General features: G+C 40.0%; 1 protein-coding gene and 1 pseudogene across 1 annotated transcript in view; one reads left to right on the forward strand and one right to left on the reverse strand.

The window, feature by feature from the left end:
* The first annotated feature begins 280 nt into the window (after positions 1–280).
* Positions 281–20,400, forward strand: LOC118823281 (annotated as a pseudogene).
* Positions 20,401–20,714: 314 nt separating this feature from the next.
* The window catches only part of LOC118823280 (connector enhancer of kinase suppressor of ras 3-like), a 70,899-nt gene continuing 65,406 nt past the window's right edge, over positions 20,715–26,207 (reverse strand). The window contains exons 23-25 of the mRNA XM_036592760.1: positions 25,054–25,387; positions 21,855–22,045; positions 20,715–21,708 (exon numbers count right to left, since the gene is read on the reverse strand). Of these exons, the coding sequence (XP_036448653.1) occupies positions 21,511–21,708; positions 21,855–22,045; positions 25,054–25,387 (723 nt within the window). The 3' untranslated portion in view covers positions 20,715–21,510. The remainder of the gene's footprint in view (positions 21,709–21,854; positions 22,046–25,053; positions 25,388–26,207) is intronic.

The raw sequence follows: 26,207 nt of genomic DNA on the forward strand, positions 1-26,207 counted from the left end.
TTCAGAAGCAATTAGATAATTATTATAAATTATAGAAATTAATGGAGGCTTTCATCTGAGGACAGAAAAAAAACGTTTTCCCAGTGAGTCATAGTTAATGAGATATGCACCAAAACATAAAACATTGTGAAGCATCCAAATGTGACCAGTGAGGATCATTTTGAACTATTTTATATTGAATAGTGAAATAACAGGATTTTTTTTGTAGCATGTACACTTTTGAGGTTTGGCCCCTTTAAGGCAGCAACTCCAGTGAATTTGCAGGTGGGTGGAACTTTATGAGTCAGAAAGCTTTTGGTGTTTAAATGCTGGAATACCTGAGGCAAAAGAGAAGGTTGTAACAAGTAGAGAGGCTTCTGCTCCTTAGAGTGAATTTTCATTGCTGCCTGTTCGTCTCATTGTACAAGGTAAAATGCTACAATTGATTTCTGTGCTTTCAGTTCTTTAAACTGTTATGGCTGTCACAGACTTGCAATCTTAGAGTGCATAAGGAATAGGCTGTTATAATATTGTCTCATGTATGCATAAGGGGCTCTCAGAGTGCACTATATAACAAAGGTAGAAGTATGCAGGAGGTACCAGATTACTGTTGAGCCACTGCTGTCCACGTGTGGATATTTACTTTTAAAACCTTTGAATAAAAGATGGCCACATCTCTTGCTTCTTCAGTGACAGGATCTGCAGTACACTCTAAAAAATATAGCTTCCTAAAGAGTTCACGTCTTGGTTGTGTGGTTCTAGGAAAAATTTTTCATTGGTATATATTAGTTTGTTTATGGTTTTATGTGATAGGATAATGTGATGTGGTTTTCTATATGATACGTTTCTTTAAACTTAAAGAAAAGTTCTTCACTCTCACATAACTACACTAATGAAATCTGACCTTCACACTTGCTGTTCGTGGCTCTGAATGTTGCTTTTCTGCACATCTGCGATGTCCAAAAAAACCCAGGTATCTCAGGTTTGTGCAATTTCAGCTTAGCAGCTGTCCTTTCATGATTCATGATGATTGGACCAACAGAAATACTCCAAAATCGCCTTGAATAAAATTTCTTTACATTAACTTACATTGGAAGTAAGATACGTCTTTGTCCTTTCCTGTAAAGTTACCAATTTGGAGTTACTTGTTTCTATTTGGACAGTAACTCTGTTGTTGGTAAGTGGAATGTTTGAAAAAATGTTCATGTAAATGGTTAGTGTTGTGTGCAGTAAGTGACTTTTCTCTAGAACCTATTTTTTTTTCATTAAACAGAACACAATCATCCAAAAATGCCTCCTCCTGGTGTGTGCCTGGATATTATGAAAGAACGTCAGGAGAGCGATGGTGTGGGCACGGTTACCAACCCAGAGAAGTTCCTGGACCAGGACTTTGAGCTGTTGCACCAGTATTATCTTGTTCGAGGCAGGAGATTCATTGATGATATGTTCCCCCCAGACAACAGGTCTATTGGTGAAAGGCTACTGTCTCCTGATGACATGGCCAGAGTGCAATGGATAAGGCCAACGGTAGGTCTACATCGGCAGAAGTACTGTCCATGTCCTTGAGTTGTATATTTTGATTTGAACATATTTACCATCAACTGTCTGTAAGTATTTTAAGTTCTGAGAGAAAGATCCAAAATAAAAGAGGTAACCAAATATTCCCACTGAACTGGAATGTACAGTAAGGGGCTACATATCGGAGCTGTCAGAAAACAAAATTTTGTATCTCCAAAAAAGTAACTTTACAGGAGAAAGTAAAAACGTTCCTAACTTTCAGTTTAAGTTAATGTAACAGTTTCTTATTCTACATCATTTTGCACCATTTCTATTGGTGTGTTCATGGTGAAATTTTAATACAGTGTAAACAGTAGCTAGCAATATTAAGTTAATTAAATAATTAACCCACTAATATACACTTTTATTGTATAATTCCCACTTTTAAGAGGAATTTATTGTTTGTACCTTCTTTTCAGAAATTGGTGCCAAATCCTCATCTAGTTGTTGATGGAATATCCAGATTTGACTTTGCCCAAGGAGTGATTGGTACGTTCACGACAATGCACTGACCAAACATGATATTATACATTTTTAGACTTTTTCCTCATCATTCTTATAGGCCCTAGACTTGATGTAGGATAAAGTCAATTTTATAAATCTCAATTGATTTATCTGCTTTTGTTGATGAAAATGCTAATACGGTTTGATGTTTAAAATTAATATGGCATTTTTATTTTTTTATATAACTGAAATGATCTTGACTGAAATGCACATAATCTATTATACACAGGTGCAAAAATGTAAATCACCGTTCCTATTAAAAGTTTTAAAATATCATGCCAGTAATACCACAAAATATGTGAGGCCCAGTGCATCATTGAGTGTGATTCTGGTTTTTAGGAAACTGCTGGTTTCTGGCTGCACTTGGTGCTCTGACATTTCAGATACACATCATGGAAAAGGTCTTTCCTGTTGGACAGTCATTTCACAAGGATTATGCAGGAATATTTCACTTCAGGGCAAGTATTCCAGCTCAGAAGCCTGTCCTTACTTATTAACATGCACAATCATCCACTTGGACCAAGCGTAGTATTTCTGAATTAATAAACTTAAAGTTTCAGTTTGTTTAAGGCAGGATCAAAAGCAGATGTTTGTTATTACATTTGCTTTTTTGTTTCTTTTTGGCTGTATGTTGTTGTATTGTAATTTCTTTTTCTTTCACAGTTCTGGAGGTTTGGGAAATGGGTTGATGTTGTGATTGATGACAAACTGCCCACCATCAATGGTCGACTCATTTTTGTACATCCTAAAAGTCCTCAAAGTCCTAGAGATCCAACTGAGTTTTGGCCTGCTTTGATAGAGAAGGCATACGCCAAGTAAGTCCTACTAACACTCTGACGTGAATCTAAACAGAGTTACAACAAAATTGAAGTTTAAGAGTAGTACCACTCCTAAAACTCCTCGCTTCCTATCTAACTTCCTACAAATTCCTATCTCTAGCATTGTCCTGAATGGTGAGGGCACTTGAGGTCCTGCAGTCCTCATTTGTGCATGCCTGTGAAGACTTTCCCATTTCTCAGTTTCCCAATCAAACTGGGGCTCTTGGCACCCTTAATGAGTCTGCCACAAACGCACTCTGTTAAAGCTAGAGCTCTCGAGGTCTATTGCTCTCCATGTTTGCACGTTGATGATTTCACTTACATGTGGCCTTAGTGGAGGACTGCAGAGCTTAGGGTGCCGTTTGGGACAGTGCTTCTTTTCTCCATTCCCTCTGATGATATTTTGAAACCCCATCTCCTCCCTGTTCAGACACCCAAAAACTCCTGCCCAAATCCATAAAGCCCTTTTTGCTTTAACAGTTCTATAATCTGTATTCTTGCTACATAAATGCAGTTGGATGCAAAAGTTTGAGCCCCCTGCTCCAATGACATGTTTTGCTGATTTTCTCAGTGAAAGCAGTGTAAGTAAGTACACGCCCTCTAAAAAAAGTGTGCCATATAACTTTTGGACGTGCCACATTTTATATTTCATTTTTTCCAATATGTTAAATTCAGCACATAAACAATAATAATGATGCACATTAAAAATGTGTTCATTTTTCACTTAGTAAAATAACAAACTTACTTTGTACTTTGACCAGCAGCACCCAAACTCTTGCATATGAATGTATGTTAAAGGTCTAATGTAATACATGTATTATATAGAAAATATAAATGCACAGAGAACTGTTACGTTTATTTTTTTTCAGAGTTTGCGGCTCCTATGAGGACATGCAAAGTGGCGCCGTGTCTGAAGCCCTGCTGGACTTTACTGGGGGTATTCACATGGCAGTCAGACCAAATAAGAGTCCCCAAGGGCTGTGGGACCTCCTCCACCGAGCAGCCACAGCCAACTCTCTGATGGGTTGTGGAACATTTGGAAATGTAAACTCACTACTAATGGCCTTTATGCTTTATTATTACCTGATACTATAACTGTAAATATTACTACTGTAAATATATGTGTATTATAGTGAGCTGAATGAGTTGTAGTACCAATGCATCAATACCATAATAAAGCCCTCTCTCTGCATTATACATATTCACTCTAATTTCATAAAAGGCATATATTCATAGCATCTTCATGTGACTCATTTTCAGGCACAGTTGAACAGAAGGCTGGACAATGGCCTAGTGGAGGGTCATGCCTACACCGTGACAGGGGTCACTACGGTGGGTCTTGTTGTAATGAATCTGAATTGCACTACCAGCACACAGCCATAAGCCTATACTGTTCTAGCCTTCCTGGGGGCCTAAGACAAATTCTATTTGGGGCAGAGAGGGCAGGGCTACCTGCCATGTCTTTGCTGTTGTGTAAAAGCCCACATTAGCTTCCACTCTCCATGCTAATACTGAACTCAATAACAGCAACAACAAAAAGCTTTATCTTCAGCCAGCATGTTGATAGATTGAAAGAGGCATTAAAGCATGCATGCATGCATCTTGTTCTGCTATCTTTCTCAAGAAACATCTACTTTTCTCTGATGGAAAAAGGCCTTGTGGAAACTTATCAATTCTGTCTAATGCTAGCTCTGTATGGGTGATGGGGAAAACAAAATAACACTGCTGGCAAAGTTTGATATGGCCAATCACAATTTTGATTCATGAGGAGCTGCAGAACCCAGTATTAAGTCCCTTTTTAGTAGGCCTAATGCAAGCAAACTTATTAGGCATGCAGCAAGCTTAGCTAAATAATAAATAACAATAAAATTCATGATGTCATTATCAGCATGGAAGAGTCAGCACTCCACACATCTCACTGCTAAATAATAGTGACACCAACTGTTGTCCTATGTAGTATTTGTGTTTGTGTATATTATGTAACTCAATGGTGCCCAGTCCTAGTGCTGCAGATCTAAAACCCTGGCGAGTTCAGACACAGCACACCTGGCTCTAATATTTGGATGCCCCTGGAGGCTTTCTTAACCTGATTCAGATATGTTAGATGAGGGCTGGAGCTAAACTCTGCAGAGTGGTAGGTCATCAGGACCAGGATTGGGAACTCCTGTTTTAAGTAAATGGCTGTGTCAAAAACTGCCTACAACCACAGTCTGTCAAAATAGTACACCACCATTAGTAGCATGTTCATAAGTACAATATGTGTCAAACCATATATACGTGTAATATAGTACAGTGTAGTACAATACAGTACAGTATAGTACAACACAGTGCAGTGTATTTTAATACAGTACAGTATGGTGTTGCAGCCAGTGTCTTTAAAAGAGTCTGGATGTGTTCCTTAGGTTACAAGCCAGGATAAGAAGGTTGAGCTGGTAAGGCTCTTCAACCCCTGGGGAGGCACAGAGTGGAAGGGAGACTGGAGTGACACGTAAGAAATGCTTCTGTTTTAAATCTTTTTCAACTTTCACATTTATAGAAACTTAGGTTTTTATGTGCACCAAAAGTGGATAGAGCAGCCTAAACCTATGCTCAAAAGAAAGTATCGCTACTTCAGTGAAAAAATAGCTCAAGAATCAAAGATCAAAAGCAATTTAATTTGTGTATAATAGAATCACATTTTTTTATTACATCCAGCATATCATCACTATCCAAAAAACCCAAAACATGTATCTTCAAAATAGTAACTTCACAGGAGAAGACAAAACATTCTTAACTTTTTTGGTAAGTTAATATTTTTAGTTTGAGTTTTTTTCTTGGTGATTTTGGAGTATTTCTATTGGTCTATTTATCATGATACTGTATCACATACTGTAAAGGGCTGTGTTCAAATGACATAGATGTACGATGTAGAAAAATAAATTCACAAAAATGGGGAAACATTTTGGACAGCGATGATACACTGTATGGCCAAAAGCATCAGACCTATGTAAGCTTGTTGGACATCCCATTCCAAAACCATTGGCATCAATCTGGAGTTGACCCCCCTTTGTGGCCGTAATAGCTTCCACTCTTCTTGGAAAGCTTTCACAAGACTTTTGTCTTGTGTCCAGTCAGTCAAAAAAGCATTTATGAGGACAGGCACTGATGTTCAACGAGAAGGCCTGAAATTCACATTTCAATTCATCCCAATGGTATACAAGCTCTTAGCTGGCTGGACCCATTCGGGATGGGGCAGGTGTAGTGCTCGGTAAGAAATGCCTAGCCACAACACACGTGGAGGATAGGCACATAACTCACACAAAGCCCAAGTTCCATGGACACAATCTGCTTCACTAATAACATCACAAACAACAGCAACTACTACAACAAATGTTCTTTTCCATTGGGAGCATGGCACCTCCTCAGAGTGCATGGCCACACTCCCTAAGCTCCTCACGCAGCGTGGCCTGTGGTGGATGCCACAATATATATCAAGGACTAAAACAAAATAAATTATAATAATTCTAATGAAATACCAGGTACTAGTTCATGTAGTTACATTTATTTGTGGCCAGGTGGGTATTATATATGCAGTTGGCTAATTTCCATTTTAAAGTTATTAATTAAATGTTGCAGCAACAGAAGGTAGAAGTGGTTGGACAATAGCTTAACACAAAAGCAGCTGAGAGAGCACAGGACCCAACCATACAAGAAATAGAAACAGCAGAGGAGATGAGAGCTGACAGGAAGGGACAGAGGCAGACAAAATAATGTATTATGCATATTAATGTTCTGATTATATGGATGTATCACCAGATACAGATATACTTATTTTTAATCACCTAGTAATTATACATGCAGTGAATTCTTTTTTTAGATAAAGGTATTTTCATTTTTTTAGTTTGAACTGGGAAATTGCTTTTACAGTCTATAGTGGAGGCGCACTGGAATCTAGAGGACATGCTCTGCAACCATGTGACCATGTAAAATAGGCCATGGCCCCTGATGTTGGTACAGTCTAATGACTAGTCTGCATTTTGCAGGAACCTGCACAAATAACACTTTAATGTTCTCTGTCATTGACGGTTTGTGGTTTAATTGTTGTCTTTAGCAGTCACAGCTCACAGCGTGGGCTATTTGAGTTGAAGATGGCAGTACATGAAAGCTTTTCAACATAGCCTACAGACATACAGCTCAGATTAAAACCAGAATGACAGAGGTATGTCTTACATAGGTGTGCCATGATTTTGTTTGCATACAGGTCAGGTGTCTGAGCCCCTGCCAAAGACATGTGCTTTCAGTATTGTATACTGAGCATTTATCCAGAATAAAGCTGGTAACTATTAGGCCTGCTTGTCTTTTCTTAAAGAGGCATGTCTCTTCATGTAGGTCCTGTGACTGTTGCTTTTCTCAAGCTACTGGATATGCTTTCCAGTGATATGTTTGTCATATGCAGTTGGAGCAAGATCGGGTATGAATAGTTGCGCAAGATAGCGTGTCCAAACAGGTCAATTAGGTACATTTCCAAACAGGTATATTTCCACTACATTTAATTTCTTTTCTCTGTGTGGCTCAAGCTCATTCATTAATACAATGCTCTGCTGTTTAACCCTTTCAGATCACTAATATGGACAACAGTAAATGCAGAAGAGCGTAAAAGGTATTTGAAGGCTGCCGACGATGGAGAATTCTGGTAGGAGTAAAACATGCACTTTGTCACTTTTCTCTCCTACTAATGAGTGCAAATGTCTTTACTGTTGAAATAAAACAGCATATATCCAATAAAGTTTTATTGCACAGAATTTTGGACCGTTTCTTTTGGTCCATTTATCATAGAATGTTTACATAATAAAAAGGGCAGCTGATGTTTTCAAATGGTGTAAAACCAGGGTCCCTTGGTCAACTTCTGTCATTTAGAGTTTAGTTCATGAACATGTGGTGTTTATGAGGAACAGCTATAAAACATGAAGGAGGAGGGGCCAATCAACTTATTTTTTAAAGAAGGAAAGAGAAATCTCACTATGTAAATATGTAGAAAGTAAAGCATGTATAATGGTAAAAAGCATTGCTTTCCCCACTGCCACTATATGTGTACTGTTCTCATTAAGGTGTTAGAACCAGAACTAAACAGCAGCCAAACTCTATCCACAAAAGGCTAGAAGAGTCAGGATGTAGCTTCTTGCTCTGACTTTATTTGCCTTGAATACGTGAATTTAGAATGAAACTGAAAAGACATGAATTACAAAAGGTCACTAATGTAGTTTCCATATAAAAGGTAAATTATAAGTCTGTAACATACAAAAATGAAACTGCATATGACACCAGGACAAAGATACAGGGTAGCACCAAGCTAGGAGCATGCTAGCAACCACAAATGATGTAATTAATCTCAAAATAAACTCAAACAGGACTCAACTCACAAAAATATGCTCATATAAACAGTCAATCAACTAAAATGTTTACTCACAGACATTGCTTCAAAGAGACTGAAAAGGGATGACAACAGATTAAGCTGAGCATGCATTCATTTCTGGTTGTGCTCTTCCAACACTTCCTGGGTCTCTACTTCCTCGCTCTTTTTTAAAGGAACATATTTAGTATATCCACTAGGTGGCGCTATTTTCTTGCCTAAATAAACATTTCACCCTTTGCTTTGCCTGGAAGGCAGAACACTCCCCGCCTGGCAACGGTGATGCCACAACTATATAATATTACATTCAAAATAAAAATGTACTCAACTTGCAGTCCCACTAGCAAAAAGAAAAATGACCCGTGACACTGGTCTCAATAGTGTCTTTGAAGTACCCTGCTCCACAATCCGGAGCTCCACTTTGCCATCTGCACTGGGATAGACTGACTCAACCACTGCCATAGGCCACATATTTCGAGCTGCCCGATCATCTTTTAACAGCACAACATCTTCTTTCTTGAAACTTTGATGAGGTTCATTCCACTTACGTCGCCTCTGAAGTGTGGGGAGATACTCTCTTCTCCACCTTGCCCAAAACTTCTCTGCAAGAGCCTGAACTTGCCTCCATTGGCTTCCATACAGATCATTGTCAGTAAAATTTCCTGGGGAGACGGAGCACCAACCTTTTGGGTGAGAAGCGTGGCAGGTGTTAGTACGAAGGGTGAGTCAGGATCTGTGGAGATGGGAACGAGGGGCCTTGCATTCATAATTGCAGTGATTTCAGCCATTACAGTGCACAGAACATCATGAGTGAGAGCAGTCTTCTCCTGCTTGAGTGTGAAATCGAGAATTCTGTGAGCCACTCCGATCATTCTTTCCCAGGCTCCTCCCATATGAGAGGAGCGAGAAGGGTTGAACTCCCAGATACATCCTTGATCGTTCAGATATCTTTGAATGCTCTGACACTGTTGCTCTCTGACAAATCCAAGCTCCTTACAGGCTTCTATAAAATTTGTCCCACAGTCGGATCTAAGCCGTTTCGCAGGCCCTCGTGAGGCAAAAAATCTCCTTATAGCATTAATAGAACTTGAAGTGTCCAGAGATGGTATAACCTCAGTGTGCACTGCCCGTGTGCTCATGCAGGTGAACAGCATTGCCCAGCGCTTGCATTCAGCTTGACCTCCTCTGGTCCTTCTGGCTGTCACTGTCCAAGGGCCAAAAACATCCATACCCACATATGTAAATGGGGGAGCCTCAGTGACACGTTCAGGAGGCAGATCTGCCATTTGCTGCTGAACCATTTTACCTCGGAGTTTCCGGCAGGTGACACAGTTATGTATGACGGAGCTGATGAGTTTCTTCCTTCCAAGAATCCACAGACCTGCGGCTCTGAGTGCTCCTTCACTGAAATGGTGGCCCTGATGTTTTACCTTTTCGTGAAAGTGACGGACTAGAAGTGTTGAGAGATTGAGCTTAAAGAGTGGGCTGTTCTTGTTAACAGGCTTGCCATCGGCAAGTGCTGCTAACTCCTCCATGTAAGCCTCTGCCTGGACCGACTTGATAATGATGTTTGAAGCCTGAGATAGCTCTTCAGGCTTGTAGGGTCTATGGCATTTGTGCCAGCCTCGGCATCCTGAGGCCTGGTCAACTGTCTTATAAGAGTGAACAATGTGAATAAGAAAAGCCACAGTGTTGATTAGTGAGCTCCATGTGGAGAATCTCTTGAAGCGACTGTTGGTTAAACCCCCCTTTGCTTGAATTTGCGTGACACAACTTTTCACTTCTGGCCGTATTTCAACATTCTTGTCTGGATCGATGAGATCGAATGACTGTGGTATCGCTTCTTGGCTTTCACAGTGCTGGTGAAGAAAGGCTGGTCCACTGAGCCAGGTTGCATCTTTGAGTCGTGATACGTGGACAGATCGTGATGCGCAGTCAGCCGGGTTTTGTTCAGACGGCACATAGAACCACTGCTCAGGCTTTGTAAACTGACGAATACGCTGAACATAGAACCGTCTAGTCTGACTGTGAATATAACCTAAGACAACATTACTGTCGCAATAGAACTTCACTGCATCTGGCTGAAGGTCCATTTCACTGAGAACAAGTTCTGCAATTTTCCACTGCCATTACCGCAGCGCACAGCTCAAGATGAGGAATAGTGGGTTCAGACTGCGGAGCCAGCCGGGATTTCCCGAGGACAAAGCCCACTTCACTTTTCCCTTTCACTTTTTTGCGTTGTGTTGGCTCTGCCTCCCCAGTGAGATCTAAATCTTTTATACTTTTGGCATGGTCTTCTGGGGGAAAGGCTTCCATGACCACTAGGCTGTTGCAGGCAATTTTGTGGAGGTGGAGATTCGATTCAGCAAGGGATGCTTTGGTTCTCTTGAGGAGATCAATGGCTTCTTCATCCGAGGGCAGTGACATGAGCCCTTCATCTACATAGAAATGCCTCTGAATGAACTTGCGTGTGTCTGTGCCATGTTCACATTGTCCCGCTTCAGCAGCTCGCCTAAGTCCATAAATAGCAACAGCCGGTGAAGGTCTATTGCCGAAAACATGGACTTTCATCCTGTACTCAATGTTGTCTTTCATGAGGTCGTTATCTCTGAACCACAGAAACCTCAAAAAGTTTCTGTGGTCCTCCCTCACCAGGAAACAGTGGAACATTTGCTGAATATCAGCAGTGAATGCTACCTTCTCTTTCCTAAAACGGATGAAAACCCCCAGCAAACTGTTATTAAGATCTGGTCCTGCAAGCAGCACACCGTTCAAGGACATGTCATGGTGGCGTGCACTTGAGTCAAAAACCACTCTAATCTGCCCAGGTTTCTGGGGATGGTAGACCCCAAAGAATGGCAGATACCAGCATTCTTCATTCTTTGCAAGTGGTGGTGCCTGCTCTGCATGTCCATTCTCGAAAATCTTAACCATGAATGCAAAAAACTGATCTTTCATTTCAGGCCTACGATTCAGGGTATGACACAGAGAGGTGAGACGTGTAACAGCCTGCTCACGGTTATTACGGAGCCGCTGTCTGGGCTCTCTAAAGGGAAGTGGGGCAACCCAGCTGTTGGCCTTGTCTCTATATACCTCAGCATCCATAATTTTTAAAAAGACTGTGTCTTCAAAAGATGGAGCCAGCTTGTTATCATCCACTGTGTGGTTGAACACTCTATGTCCAATCTTGTGCTCTGCTCCACTGTGCCAGTTCTGAATCTCTTGTTTCTCCCCGCCGTGGTTTACTGTCTCTTGCAACCGAATGAAACTGTCACATGATGCAAGGTAAGACATTCGACCATTTTGCAAGACACTGATCTTGAATGAGCTCACACTTGGCTTGTGTGCGCCCTGAAGGCATACTTCTCCCACCAGGACCCAGCCCAAATCCAGCTTTTGGGCAAAGGGTGCATCATAGGGGCCATTTATCTGCTGTCTAACCTTATGCACTCGGATAATATCTCTCCCTAACAAGAGGAGGATTTCTGCATCAGGGTCAACATCAGGAATGTGGTCTGCTACAGACTTGAGATGGGGGTAATGGAGGGCCACATTTGGTGTGGGTATCTCAGATCTATGGTTGGGTATTTGGTTGCACTCTATTAGTGGTGGTAGGGCAAAGCTGGTCTCTCCACGGTTTGCCTCAATCCAGAAGCCCTCTGCTCTTCTTCCAGACATGGCAGTCACCCCAGAACAGGTCCTCAAAGAATAAGGCTAAGGCTGGCCTTTTACATTAAATAACTCAAAAAACTCAAGTGACCGATTGCTCTGGTCATCAAGGACAGCATACATTTTGACAGCTTTTTCTCTCTGACCTTGGGGAAACACTCTTACTAGACATATTTTTGCACATGATCTAGGTGCTTGAGTCTCACCACAAATTTCAGTGCAATGGCAGTCAATGTTGGATGCCTTAGTGGGGCCTTTTTCTCCCTTCTCAATGTTCTCTGGTGCGGAGATGGAATTTCTAGATTCTTGAGGAACTGGACCAGGGTGCATTGCAGAGACGTGATCACTGTCACACTCAGTACATTTTGTGTTTACTTTACAGTCTCTAGCCAGGTGAGAGGATGATGCGCAACATCTATAGCAAATTCCGCTTTCTCTAAGGAAGACCTTTCTCTCTTCCCATGGCATTCCCCTGAAAGCTCTACACTTCTTTAGTGGGAGGGGAATCGGGCATTTCTTAGCTGGGCTCTCATTCTGCTTTGAGATAGTGCCTCTGGTGAAGTCATCTTCAGTGCAGATGTCTGTTTTGTGAACTGATATGGGGAACTTTGAACTGGAGCGCTGGCTGTATAGTTTTTCTTTCATAGGTGCGTTACTGTTACTGGCAAAGGCAAAGCTAGGGTCGTTCCTAGTGCGTGCCTCCTGACATATAAATGCAGCAAAGAAGGAGAATGGGGGAAAGTGTCCGTTGTTGTCAGCCTTAAACTTGGAGCCGCAGGATATCCATTTCTCCTGTAGTGCGTGGGGAAGTTTTCCCACTATAGGGTTTATTCCCCGGGCAGTGTCAAGGAAAGCCAAGCCAGTCAAGTAACCATCTTCCTTTGCTGACTGGAGCTCCACTAAAAGATCTCCGAGCTCCCGCAGTTTAACGTAGTCTGGGTAACGTAGCAGGGTATTTTGGGGAAACTGTCTAGCCTTTTAAAAAGTGCATTCTCGATCACTTCTGGCACAGCATAACATTCACTCAGCCTATCCCAAGCCTTCTTAAGAGCTGTGCTCGGATCACTGATATGCGCCAGGCGTATCCTCTTGACGTGTTCAGATGATGCTTTCCCCAACCACTTCATTAGCAAGTCCAACTCTTCCCCAGCTGAAAGCCCCAGATCTCCTATAGCATTGGTAAATGAAGACCTCCAAGCTCTAAAGCTCTCAGGCTGATCATCAAACTGGCGAAGCCCTGTATTCACCAGCTCACGGCGTGCTAGGTACTTAGCAAAGTCAGTCATTGGAAGTGACTGTGGTTGGTTCACTGTGCTTGTGTAGGGCGGCTGGCCATGAGGCTGAGGTGTTGGGATATGAGACACACAGTGAAGATAATCCCCAGTGGAGCTGTCACAATGTGTGGGTCTGTTAGCGGGGGAAACATTCATTTTGTGGCAAGTAAAAGTCAAAGAATGCATTGCCCTTAGTTATGAGACTGTCATCAGGCTGAGGTATAGATGGCGTTGCAGCATCAGCATGGGAGATGCAGTTTCATTTGTTCTTTGACATAATTGGCAGTATGCATAGATACAAATGTGCCTGGCGATGCATTAACTTCTTTTCTGGAAGTCGTCCTGCCGTCATTCACCTCAGCTGCCTCCAAAGCCTCTGCATGTGCTTCAGCCGCTGCTGCTTCTCTCTGGCGTGCCAGTCTTCCTAATTCAGCATCTAGTTTGGCCTGTTCCATGACCATCCTAGCCTATTCAACTTTTAGTTGTGCCTCCTTTTCTGCAAAGAATGCATGTGCACGTGCTGCTTCTGTCTTAGCACGAGCCCTAGCTGCTGTGCTGACTGATGAAGCGGTGGTTTGTGTGCCTGCAGAGCTGGCTGGAGAGGCTTTATCCGTATCATCCATAATTGTGGCTTGTCACACCTGAATCTCAGATTTCACTGTCTTTCCACTGTACTGTTCTCATTAAGGTGTTAGAACCAGAACTAAACAGCAGCCAAACTCTATCCACAAAAGGCTAGAAGAGTCAGGATGTGGCTTCTTGCTCTGACTTTATTTGCCTTGAATACGTGAATTTAGAGTGAAACTGAAAAGACATGAATTACAAAAGGTCACTAATGTAGTTTCCATATAAAAGGTAAATTATAAGTCTGTAACATACACAAATGAAACTGCATATGACACCAGGACAAAGATACAGGGTAGCACCAAGCTAGGAGCATGCTAGCAACCACAAATGATGTAATTAATCTCAAAATAAACTCAAACAGGACTCAACTCACAAAAATATGCTCATATAAACAGTCAATCAACTAAAATGTTTACTCACAGACATTGCTTCAAAGAGACTGAAAAGGGATGACAACAGATTAAGCTGAGCATGCGTTCATTTCTGGTTGTGCTCTTCCAACACTTCCTGGGTCTCTACTTCCTCTCTCTTTTTTAAAGGAACATATTCAGTATATCCACTAGGAGGCGTTATTTTCTTGCCTAAATAAACATTTCACCCTTTGCTTTGCCTGGAAGGCAGAACAATATGAGCGCTTATTAAAGTAAATCTGACCTGTGTTTTTGATATATATGAATTCATTCATTCATCCACAGAAAAGTGATATTTTCTATGTGACTGACAACACAACTGTTACAAAGAAAAAAATAATTACCCAAACAGGAACATATGGTCCCTCTCTGTCAGAAGGTTGTCCCTGATTGGTCAGAAGCTTTGCCCTGTTTGGTCCAGAAGCTGTTTATGATACAAAATCCTGAACCTAACCTGCTCTGGAGTAGGTTAGGTGTGCAATATAATTTCACTTGGTGATGTAGTCCAGTAAAAATTGACCCACAGTCATGAGATAGAAATTCCACAGTTAGATGGTCCTAAGCTTAAATTAAACTGGCTCAGCAAGAAATCCTTCTTTGTGAGCAGCCTCTGGGCAGCAGAGTTGGGCACTCCTATTGTAAATGAAGAGAAAATGAATGTCCATATAATCTTGCATTATGCAAACTCACCCATTACTCTGAAACTCTTTTGTTGAGTGGTTAGTATAGTGGGTAACACAGCTGCTCTCCATGTGGTAGACTGGGGTTTGATTTCCCACCTAGGCAAACACACCCCACTATACCAATAGTAGCCCTTGGATAAGACTCCTAACGTTGCATTTAGCTACCTCTGTAACCTGATTAAAATCGTTATTCGCTCTGCATAAAAATGTTTGCCAAAAAGCTTGCGCTTTCAGCTTGCCTATGTGGACATGGTGTTATAAGTCTTTAATATTACAGCAACAATATGCAGGTTTATTTTGCTTTCAGGATGTCTATAGACGATTTCTGCAAAACATTTTCTGAGCTGGATATCTGCAGTCTCTGCCCTGATTTCCTGGATGGCTCCTCTAACTGCAGATGGACCTCCACATTACACGAAGGCCATTGGCTCGCTGGAATCTCAGCTGGTGGCCACAAGGAATGTCGAGGTAGTTATCCTTTAGAGTGATTTTACTGATAACTCAGTACGTTTGTAGTGTTTGTTGACTGATCATATTATTCTCCAACAGAGAATTACACTTATATTTTTGATTTTGCTTGGAGCTATAGTAGCTTACTCTGTACTCAAACTGAAGCTAGTTGGTGTTCCGGCCCTCAAATTCATGGACATGCATTGCCAAAACAAACTTGTTTTTTTAGGTGTTTGTGGCCATAAAACCTTTCACAAATGTACAGACAAATACCATGCCACAATGTTAACGCAAACAGGAGTACAGCAGGTAATGTAACTAACATTAGTTAGGTTGTGAGTTAGCAAACTAGTACTACAATTGCTGCTGTGAAGCTAGCCAGTTGGAATAGCTACCACAAACATCAGTAAATGGTGTAAAATGGGACAAAACAATACTGACCTATTGGTTCTGTGAAACAGCAGAAATACGTTAATGTTATCCACCTGTCAAGCAAAAACAGAGCAGCCTCCTCATCCCTTTTCATGCCTTTCAACTCTCAATGAAGCTGAAATCAGCTTCTTATTCGCCAGCTTCTTGTTTGAATTTTTCTGTTCCACCTTAAGTGATGCAGAAGTTACATTCGAAAAGGAGATATTCACTGAATTTGACACAGTGTATTGGATTAACATAGTTTACTGCAGGTTTAATAGGGACAGATGCATGAGAATCTAAAATTACAAACAATTGTCTGATGCCAGATATCATAACATTTATTGCAGTATGCTAATTTGCAATATTAGTCTCTAGATGGGCTTTTGAAAAACACAATTTCACCTTTATAAAATTACAAAGATTCTTAGAAATCATTGTAACTCTTTGTTACCTGTGGTAGATACTTTCTGGACAAACCCTCAGTTTCGAGTGAGGATCAATAAGATGAATAAGGCCTGTGAACAAACACAGGGGCCCAACATACTTGTGTCGCTCATGCAAAAACCTGACAAGAGGAACAGACACCTCATCAGAAAACTTTTCATCGGCTTCAGTATTTTTAAGGTCAGTGGCAGTTGTCCCAATACTAAAACATTTTTTTAGCAACAGTTTCAAACAAAAATAAGGTTTTGTACTCTGTCTATTGCTTTTAAAACTTGTTTCTTTAATTTTTCAGGTTCCATCAGAGGTAAGCTCAATCAACTGACCACAAACGATGAGTAAAGATATTCAGTCAAGTTTAAGAGCTTTTTCATCCTGCAATTAAAATACTTTGTAATATTTTGTAATACTTGCTCCTTTCTACTGTAGATGAAAGGCCATAGAGGGAAGTTCACAGCCTCATTCTTTGACACCAGTCCTCCTGTGGCCTACACTGAGAAGTTGTACGATTCACGTGAAGTGATGGACTACTTCACGCTGGAATCAGGAGAGTATCTCATCGTGCCCCACACTTACTATGCCAATTGATCAGCCTCCTTCATCCTGGGCATTCTCTCAAAGATGGAGACCCACACTGTGTATGCGTTTAAGGCAATGTAACACAATTAACCTGCAAATATGATAGTGAGCTGTTATCTTCATGCTGATCTGAAGATCTATCCAAGGATAATGTTAAACTTCAAATGAAACTTCACACGATTTAATAATCTTAAATTTTACAGGGAGGCCTCACATGTCATGGACAAGGTATGTCATTTTTTTGTGTTTTAGTGTGAGACGTTAACTCTGTTAATTTAACAGTTAAAGGCTGTATTTACAGTGTACACATTCAGTTACTCTAAGTCTCTTTCCTCATGTACATATACAGTATAAGTCTTAGACTGCCTAGAAAACTATTATGGTTCATAACATTACAATAAATACAAATACACATAATTTTGTTGTTAAAACTTGGTACATTGGTTAGAAGAATACAGTTAGTAAAACTGTATGTTGGTTAGAAGAATACAGTTAGTTAAACAGTATGTTGGTTAGAAGAACACAGAAGAACACAGGTTTGATTCCTGAGTTCTCTCTGCACTCTGCTTGCATGGATTTGTTACATTCCATCAGCAGCTCAACTGATTTAATTTAATGAAGGACTGGATTTCCTTGAGGAGAGCTTAGTTAAGCTAACACACACTCACATGAAATCACAGTGCATTGTTTATTTGTTTTATTTGTATTCATTTTAAAGTTTGTATTTTTCAAACAAATTATAAACAGCTATACATATCATTTTGTCAGAAGTCTAAAATATATCCACAGCACTGTACATCTTTGCAAGATTATTAGATTGTCCAAAATATTCTATGTTTAAATGTGATTTATCTTGTTTAGATGAACATTCCCGACCGCGACCAGAAGGTTCCTTTTTTCAGACAATTTTCTGATCAGGTAAATGATCACCTTTTAACAAACAATTCCACTGAAATTCATTACAGTCATGGAAAATATCTGTTCTCAAACATCAGAGGTGATTTATATTGAATTTTATTTTTGGAGCTAATACTTGTTAATCTTCTCTTGTATTAGTATAAAGATATCAATGCAGAGCAGCTGCAGAACCTTCTAAATGATATGTTTGTGGGAGGTGAGTCCAATTATGTTAGGTTATTTACAGACAAAAGACAATGAGATATAGCTGGAGTTCAGGCCGTGGTCTAGGGCTTTTGTTTTATGAAGTGCTCTATTTCCAGAAGACGTACAAAGCACAGGAGGATTCAGCTTGGATGTTTGCCACAGTATCATTGCATTAATGGATGTATCCTTTACCCCATAGTCACTATTACAATCAAAATCCCAATGAAAATGTCCAACTGAGCAGATGTACGCATGCATACTTGCCATGACAAATGCATTCTTTTCACTTAAGTTGGAAAATGCTCTGTTATTGCTGTACACAACCCCACAGGCATGGAATCAAGGTGCTCCTTAACTGCTCCCCAACAGCTCTCAGTTACTGGAACACTCAATGCTGCAGAACTGTCTCAGCTGTTGAATAAAGTCGATCTGTACAAAGTAAGCCTGAAGTGGCTTTGGGTTTGGAATGCAGGCTTTAAATCTCCCACATATGTCTTTGCAGATTTCACTGATTTGCTTTAACCCTCAACTGTCTTCACAGAAAATGTTCTTCTGCATGGACAAAAACAGAGATGGCATTCTGTCGCTGATTGAACTGCGACATGCTTTGGATGGCACAGGTCAGTTTAATTTCAAGTTCCTGTATTGTTTTTCTGAGGTATCATTTAATTGCACATGCTTTTTCATTCGAGTATTTCCAAATGTGAATGTTCCAACTGACGTACTGACGTACGTAGTATACTACCCTGTGTTTGTCCAGGCTTGCGTATCAGTGACAGCTTGCTGAAACTTATGACTTTTCGCTACGGGGACTCCAATGGACGAATCAGCATGGAGAACTTCATTTTTCTGGCTCTTCGGTTGGACTGCATGGCCAGTAAGAAGAATGGAAATCAATTTGAAAGTCTTATAGGCTTTCTATAAATTAAGAGTTATAAAAAAGAACAACATCTTTCACTTCATCAACCTATTTTCTCGTCTTCTTTTAAAAGAAATATTCAGAAAACTTGCTGATGGACATGAAATGCACCTTAAAATGGAAGAGGTACTTTTATAAACATCTTTTTATACCCTATCTATGATAGCACTTTAAATTCAATTAAATTAATTTCTCAAATTCTCTGCCTAATTCAGTGATTTAGATGTAAACTTCAGTCATTCAGAGTGGTTTGAAATAATGCACAGAGAAACTACCAACGTACCAGTCACAATGTCTATGACAGAAATAAAATCACTTTATTTGCTAACTAAAATGACCAATGAACCTACACGTGTCTTCTAAATTTTTACACCTAACATTTATAATAAAAAAATAATGGTAATTTTGAAAAAATAAATGTTTTATTCAGGGACTATTTTGCCTCACAATGTCTTGCACATATTTCTCTGCCATAAATGGGCTTAAAAAAAGTTTCAGGCCTAAAGCTTATCTTAAAACTATCATGAAATATTGTCTCAAACAATGGGCAATGGTTGCCTAAACACAATGCCTTAAACTCTTTCTGGTTTAAATTTCAAAATGAATTAAATTCCCTAATCTGCTTCTGTCTGTTTTTTAGTGGCTGCGCCTCACCATATACTCCTGAAGAAGTAGTAGGAGACATTTTGGCAGCATTGGGACCACTCCTGCTGAGACAACACTTCAGTTGATAGGAAAGCCTTAGATTACTTTTGTAAGGTTTTGTTAATTGTATTTACTTACTGAAATAGGTAGAAATGTATGTCTTTGTCTATCATCTTCTATCAGAAGAGTTTCTGACCAGCTCTCTTGCAAAAACAGAATTCAAAAGCTAGTTCATAGATACTAACATGGTTTAATGGTATGTTTTATAAAATGTTTTATTGATTTCTAGATTCTTCTTCTTTTGTTCAGTTTATCCAGCCAACCGCTTTACTAGGTAAAGTCTCTGTTCAACAGGAATTGCCAGAGCTGTGGTGTATATGATTTAACTACACTGCACATCGGACAAGCATGTACAGGCCTATATCATATGCTGGTTGAACTTGACTGTGCAGTGTCTGCAGCATTCTACAGCAGGATTTGACGTTAAGCAAGGCAGTGAGGACACCACCTCTGGCAATATATGTGTATTTGTCCATCTTGAGTATGAGTGTGCCATCTAGTGGCAGTAAACAAAACAACCTTCAGTGAGTTTAAGAGAGGTCATCAGTTATGCTCGAACACACCTGTTTCAGTTCACCAGTTTATTACCTGGTTCAGTTGTGTTAGATCAAACTGTAGTGGACTAATACCCCCAAGGACCAGAACTGATGTCCTTTTACCTTTTGGGTATTGAGATTTGAGTGGGACAAACTGCTTTTGCACACTGAGCCTTTGGAAAATGTTAACTTTCTCTCACCATCAAGTGTATGTTCTATTTTTATTCAGTGATGTAACAATTTATAAAGATTGTCAAGCAGTCATGAAGACTAGACGTTCACTAAGGTTTATTTCTTATGTTATAAGGGCACAAAGCTAAATAAAGCTATTTCTGTTTTAGATCACTCGTGTCCCCAATTTGACTTGACAAACCCAAATCTAGCACACGTGATCCAGGTTATGAAGGCCTTCACAGGCATCTGCATATTACTTCCAGGTGAGTGGGATCTGAACTCCTCAGGACCAGAATCAGGCAACCCTGTTTTAGATCATCCAAGATACGCGGAGATTTTGTTAGTATTAATACTGATTCTGAGAACCAGTGTGGAGGCGTACAACTTAAGATACATTATAAGACCAAAAGTTTGTAAACTACAACTTATTATTTTTGCATGTTCCTTTACAGTTTTGTAAATATATAGTGTCTCACATGCTGTTAGGTTGAGCATAAGTGTTTATTCTCCTCTTTCCCTGAACTGGAAAGATGTCATTACCAGTTCAGTGACACTTCTGGAAGAGCTACAAGAAACAAAACTTAAAACTGTACAGTTCAAACTCAATTCATTCACTAAAAAGACATCTATTTACAGTCAAATATAAAAAAGAACAAACTATACAAAATGTAGGTCACATGAATTTGTTACCCTTTGTGCTTAACTGTATATAGACTAGGCAAGTTATCAGGGTCTATGCAGTCAAGTGTCACACAGTGTGGAAGAACTCTGGTCTACAACAATCAAACTGTAACAATGTCAAGCAGTGAATTAAGTACAAATACTGTTGTCCAGGACATGAACTCCTAACAGGGTAATATCAGAACACTATAATATGACAGTATAAACAAAATGACCACCACTGCTTAGCAAAGTTATGCTGCACATTCTTATCCACAGAAATAGAACTGCCTAACGAGATATTGTCTCCATAATTTGATTGGTGTAAACGAACCGTAATATTAAACGCTCCATTAGCACAGGCTAATGCAGTGTTATTGTCAGATTCTGTGGCTGTCCTGCAGAGACTTATACTGAGGGTAGTAACAGACAAGACATAAAACAAAAACAATAAATACACAAAAAATTAGCAAAGTCCTTCAGTTTTAAAAATTGATTTGCATGCTGGGAAAATTACCTCAAAATGTTTAATTACTGACTTAAGCAATAAATAAAGCTGTGTCATGTTAAAATCCATTAGTCTGGCAGTGCCTACATGTCATGACACCTACACACTGTCTATACACTGGTCTCTGTTAGAGGTGGGGCTGCAGCTGTTAAAGCAGTGGGCTCGTGGGGTTCAGTCTGAGGGGGGCGGCGCAGATGCATCTCTTGCAGCAGCACCATGTTATTCTCCTTCCACTGCCTGAATCTACTGGCAGTCAGGGAATGGTCAGCTAGTACCTGATCCAGAGTCAGCACATCTGCTTCTTTAGCCTGGAGCCAACACAAAGAACAACTGTATTATTTCAGCAGAAACAACAGACAATAAATGACTGGACCATAGCTCAACTAAATTTGGCTCATGCCCCTTAGAAACAAATGTGGGATAAAAAATTTAATGTCTGGTGTAATAGACCAACCTTCAGTGTGCTGTTGAGGGTTCTGATGAGGTGCAGTTTCTCATTGACAGTATCATTTCTGCAGCGCTTTACGAACGATGCTCTGAATTCCCGTTTAGATGATGGCCTACGCTCACCAGTGGGAGACAGGCTAGCCCTTTTCAAATCTTTGTACAATTTCTCCATCTCATCAGCAGCGCTTTCCTCACCATCTAAACAGAAAAAAAAAAAACATTCAGGTTCATGGTGGCTTTACAATGAGTAGGGATAGACAGATGTTATTTCTGGGCCAGAAACAAGAGCCAATATAAAATGTTAATTTTGCCTTTTTGCATTTTAAACAAGGTTCACTTCACAGCCCTGAGTTCACCATTTTATAGACAAAAGTGACCAAGTACAAATTATTCATTTGTCAGTGTCAGGAAAAAGCAGAAAACTACAGAAAATTACACAAAAGCCTTCGGCACTAAGTGTAATATCAAATCTTTTAGTATTTAATTTATCTGCTCTTTATTTTTAACTCTTCCATCCTTCCAATCTTAAAACCAAGTAACAGCAGTGTCCACCCTCATGAAAAAAATGGCCAAAACATTAAGCTTTTAATGCTGTTAACAACATTATTAAATATCATATATTAACATCATTCAAATGGATAAAGAAACTTGGGATATTTTTCCTTTTGTTTTCCAAACATTCTCTATAGGGTTAAATCTGGTCTCAAACACATTATAGTTTGGGCTTGGCTAGGGCTGGGCGATAAAATGATAAGGATAATTATCGCGGTATAACTTTTCCTCGATAGAGCGATACGACATATTCGATATAATACACCGTTCTCACACTTCCACGTTCAGCGAAAGCCTTGGTGGCGTTCTCTACTGCAAGGAAAGCGACACTACTCTGCTGTCGCAAGGAGAGGGCGCACTTCCGAGTTTTTTTACATGATTTAGAGAGGGAGGGGGCCACGAGTAAGATGAGTCTTTAGCAACGGCTGAAACGCCAAGTTATACATTCCTTGTTTGAGTGGAGCGACCGGCGATCTGTTCTCCTGTGACCGAGCGTGAGTGACAAGATCAGTGGTGTAACTGTTCTGTCCTACAGTGAACTCACCGCTTTCCTAACATCCCAACAAGCTTTAGCAGCGTTAAATCACAATCACAATCCTCACAACTACAGCGCTGTTACAGTCGGACAGTCATATTTTAGTATTAGTGCGTTCACAAGCAACAAAAGTGAAAAAAAGAAGTGAGTTCATGTGAGTTACAGCCCTGATTTAAACGAAAGTAAACTGGGGATGCTGTATGTGTGGCATTGGAGAGCAGAAGAATGTTAGCTTTCCAGGCTAGCTGTTTTTAACTTGAAGCAACGCTCTGTCACTCGCACAACACGGAGAATTGATGATACTGCAGATCAAACAAGACACAAAAGCACTGCTTCCAGTTTAAACATACGTAAAAGGAGGACTCTGTTTGTCTGGTGTTGATGTATTGCGGTTCACCACTTAAACTACTACGAGTAGTATAGAGAAATCCAGTCATCGCTAGCTGGTGTCTGAATACTGTGATGTCATTTGTAGCGGGGTAGCCGAGCGCTCATCACCAGTTAAAAATAATCTGTTTTCTTTCTTAAATTATGACTTTCAAAAATAGCCATGCTTTTCCAGCTGGTAAAAACAGCTCACCAGACACTTTCTCCAACTCCCATGACAGATTTGTGAAATGTTCCACTGTTTGAGTGTTTGTTGTGTTCCGACCATAAAGGATAGTTTAAAACAGCAATTAACCACCCAGGAGCAAAAATCAGCCTTCAAACTTGAAAGAAATAATTATTTGACATTTATCGCGATATGTATCGATATCGAACGATATGAATTTTGTTTATCGTGATAACATTTTTGGCCATATTGCCCAGCTCTAGGCTTGGCCCATTTTTTGCAACATGAATGTACCCAAACATACCTAAGCTGCCTCATAAATCTCTCTTATGCACATCTAAAATGGCTAGTTATTTCTGAAGGAATTAGATAAAAGATACTCCACATGAATAAGGACTAAGAAGGTCAAAGTTTCAAAACTGGAGGAGAAAAATTATTAAAAGAAATGGAGAAAATGGGACTCCACACAAGATCTGGTAGACCACCAAAATTGTCAAGCTTTCATCTTTGATATAGAAGACTGCTTCTATGGATGGAAAAATCCAGTTTAACCATCTTTCCAATGTAAAAAAAAAAACAACGCCAGTATGGGTCTGAAAGAACATGCAGGTGTCAAGAAGCCATTACTGAGACAAAGAAATAGACCAAAAAATATAAAAAATTGCACTAGAATACTGAAACTGTACATCTGCGATGTGGAGTAGGATTTTCCGGACTGCTGAGTCTAAATTTGTAATTGGATCACAAGAAGCAGAAAATGTAACCAACTTCTAAGACTGAACTTTGGAGGTGTGGAAAAATATCCTTGCAGATTTCTTATAAAAACTGGAAGCAAGAACACAAAAGAACAGAAGCTGTAAAAAAGACAAAGGGTGGACTAACTACTAAAAAAAGGGATTGTTATATTTATTTATTAATTAATATGTTTAGTTCTTGAGAATGTTGTGTAATTTTGTGTTAAATGTTTTCTGCTTTTTCCCTGATACTAAAATATATAACCTGTACTTGCCATTTTTACTGGAAATTAAATGAAATGCTGCTCTCTGACTGTTGCACAGTACTGTGTATATCGTTGCCATTGCAACTAAATCTTGTATCTCCATTTTTGTATTTTTTTATTCTTTTTTTTGTTTTTACACAGTATGGAAACACTAACTGCTGTTTACACTGTGTCAAAATTTCATCAGAGATAACAGTAGCTGCCTTATGTTCTTTAGGCCACACAGATATTTGCTGAAACTACTAGTTTCACACTGCTGATATTTCTGCTTAGCAGCATCAGTGTGCAACTACTGTGTCAATATGTGTGCAAGCAAAAATGAGACAGGAAGTTAGCGTAACTCCAAAATTGAACTACTAATTACAATACAATTTTTGGCAAATAATATATCAGCCACCAATGTATTGTGCAGCCCTAGTGGAGCTATCCAATGAACACACCAAGAGGAACATCAGTCATCTCAAATGAACTGTAAAGCAATGCTTGCTTTGATTTGTTAATGAAATATAGAGTTGCTGGAGAGACTTGAAAGGTTTTGGACAGTTATAAGTGTTATGCATTCTTACTGCAGTCATTTGTAGTCAGATACTCCCTTGACTGAAGCAGCACATTCTCTGTGGGCTCCATCCTAACTCTTGTGGCCAGAGGGTCCTGAGATGGTGCAGCAGCCTCACTACACCGTGAAACTTCCTTCACTACTGACCGCTCAGTATGAACCTGAGCAGAGCAAACCACAGTCTCTGCAGCAGCAGCAGGGCTGGCCTGAGATACCAGGTCCAACCAGGACTGACGGTGCTTTGCCAGAGAGGACACAGAGCTGTGAGAGGTCATAGTGCTGACTGGAGAGGACAGTGTGGCCTCGCTGGGTACAGGAGATGAGTACGGAGGTGGAAGGCTCCCCTAGAAAAAGAGACAAACAGAGGAGTCTGAGAAGTCACAGTAATTTGCCATCACAAGTGCTCTCAACTTTACAACATAATAAGAAGAAAATGTATTACAAAAACAGTAATACATGTATTATACAAGAACAAAAACAATAAATGTGTTATAAATGTATTGAAATGGCAGCATTTGTGATAACAAGATTGATATCAGAGTATGTTATCCCAAATGCAGAAGTTCAAGAGCAAGAGCGAGCTTACGGAAGGGGAAATAAACACATAAAATCTGGTTCTCCCTGGTGCATTTGAGTTCTCTAGAATTTGTTTGGTGTTTACAGTTCGTAGAATGGTACATTTTAGGATTGTTTGCAGGCTACAGGAACCCCAGTCTCCACCATGTTCCAGTTCTTAGTGTTGATTCCTATCCCTGTGGTCATTAGTTTCATGCACCTCTATCATATTATTATCATATTATGGCAATGGTCAAAACCCAAACTGTTCCTTGAGGCCTTTTGATTCAATTACAGCTTGGTTCGACCTGCCATCCTTCAAGACGCATGGAAGACAAGCATTAAGACTTTTCTCTGTCCTGGCAGCCAGGTGGTGGAACAAACTTCCGCTGGCTGTCCAAATGCCTCAAATCTGGTCTTCAAGTGTGGACTAAAGACACATCTCTTTTTACAGCACTTACTGAGCACTAATATAAGTACTTATTGAAATGTATAATTCTGTTTGTTTTTCCTTTAGGTATCAACATGGCCTGTTGTTTCAAGCAGTATCTGAGCCCTGACGTAGCTTTTACTCTAACCCATTTGTACTAGCCAAGATACATTCTCTTA

This window comes from Colossoma macropomum, unplaced genomic scaffold, assembly GCF_904425465.1.
Source record: "Colossoma macropomum unplaced genomic scaffold, Colossoma_macropomum, whole genome shotgun sequence".
Classification (NCBI taxonomy): Eukaryota; Metazoa; Chordata; class Actinopteri; order Characiformes; family Serrasalmidae; genus Colossoma; species Colossoma macropomum.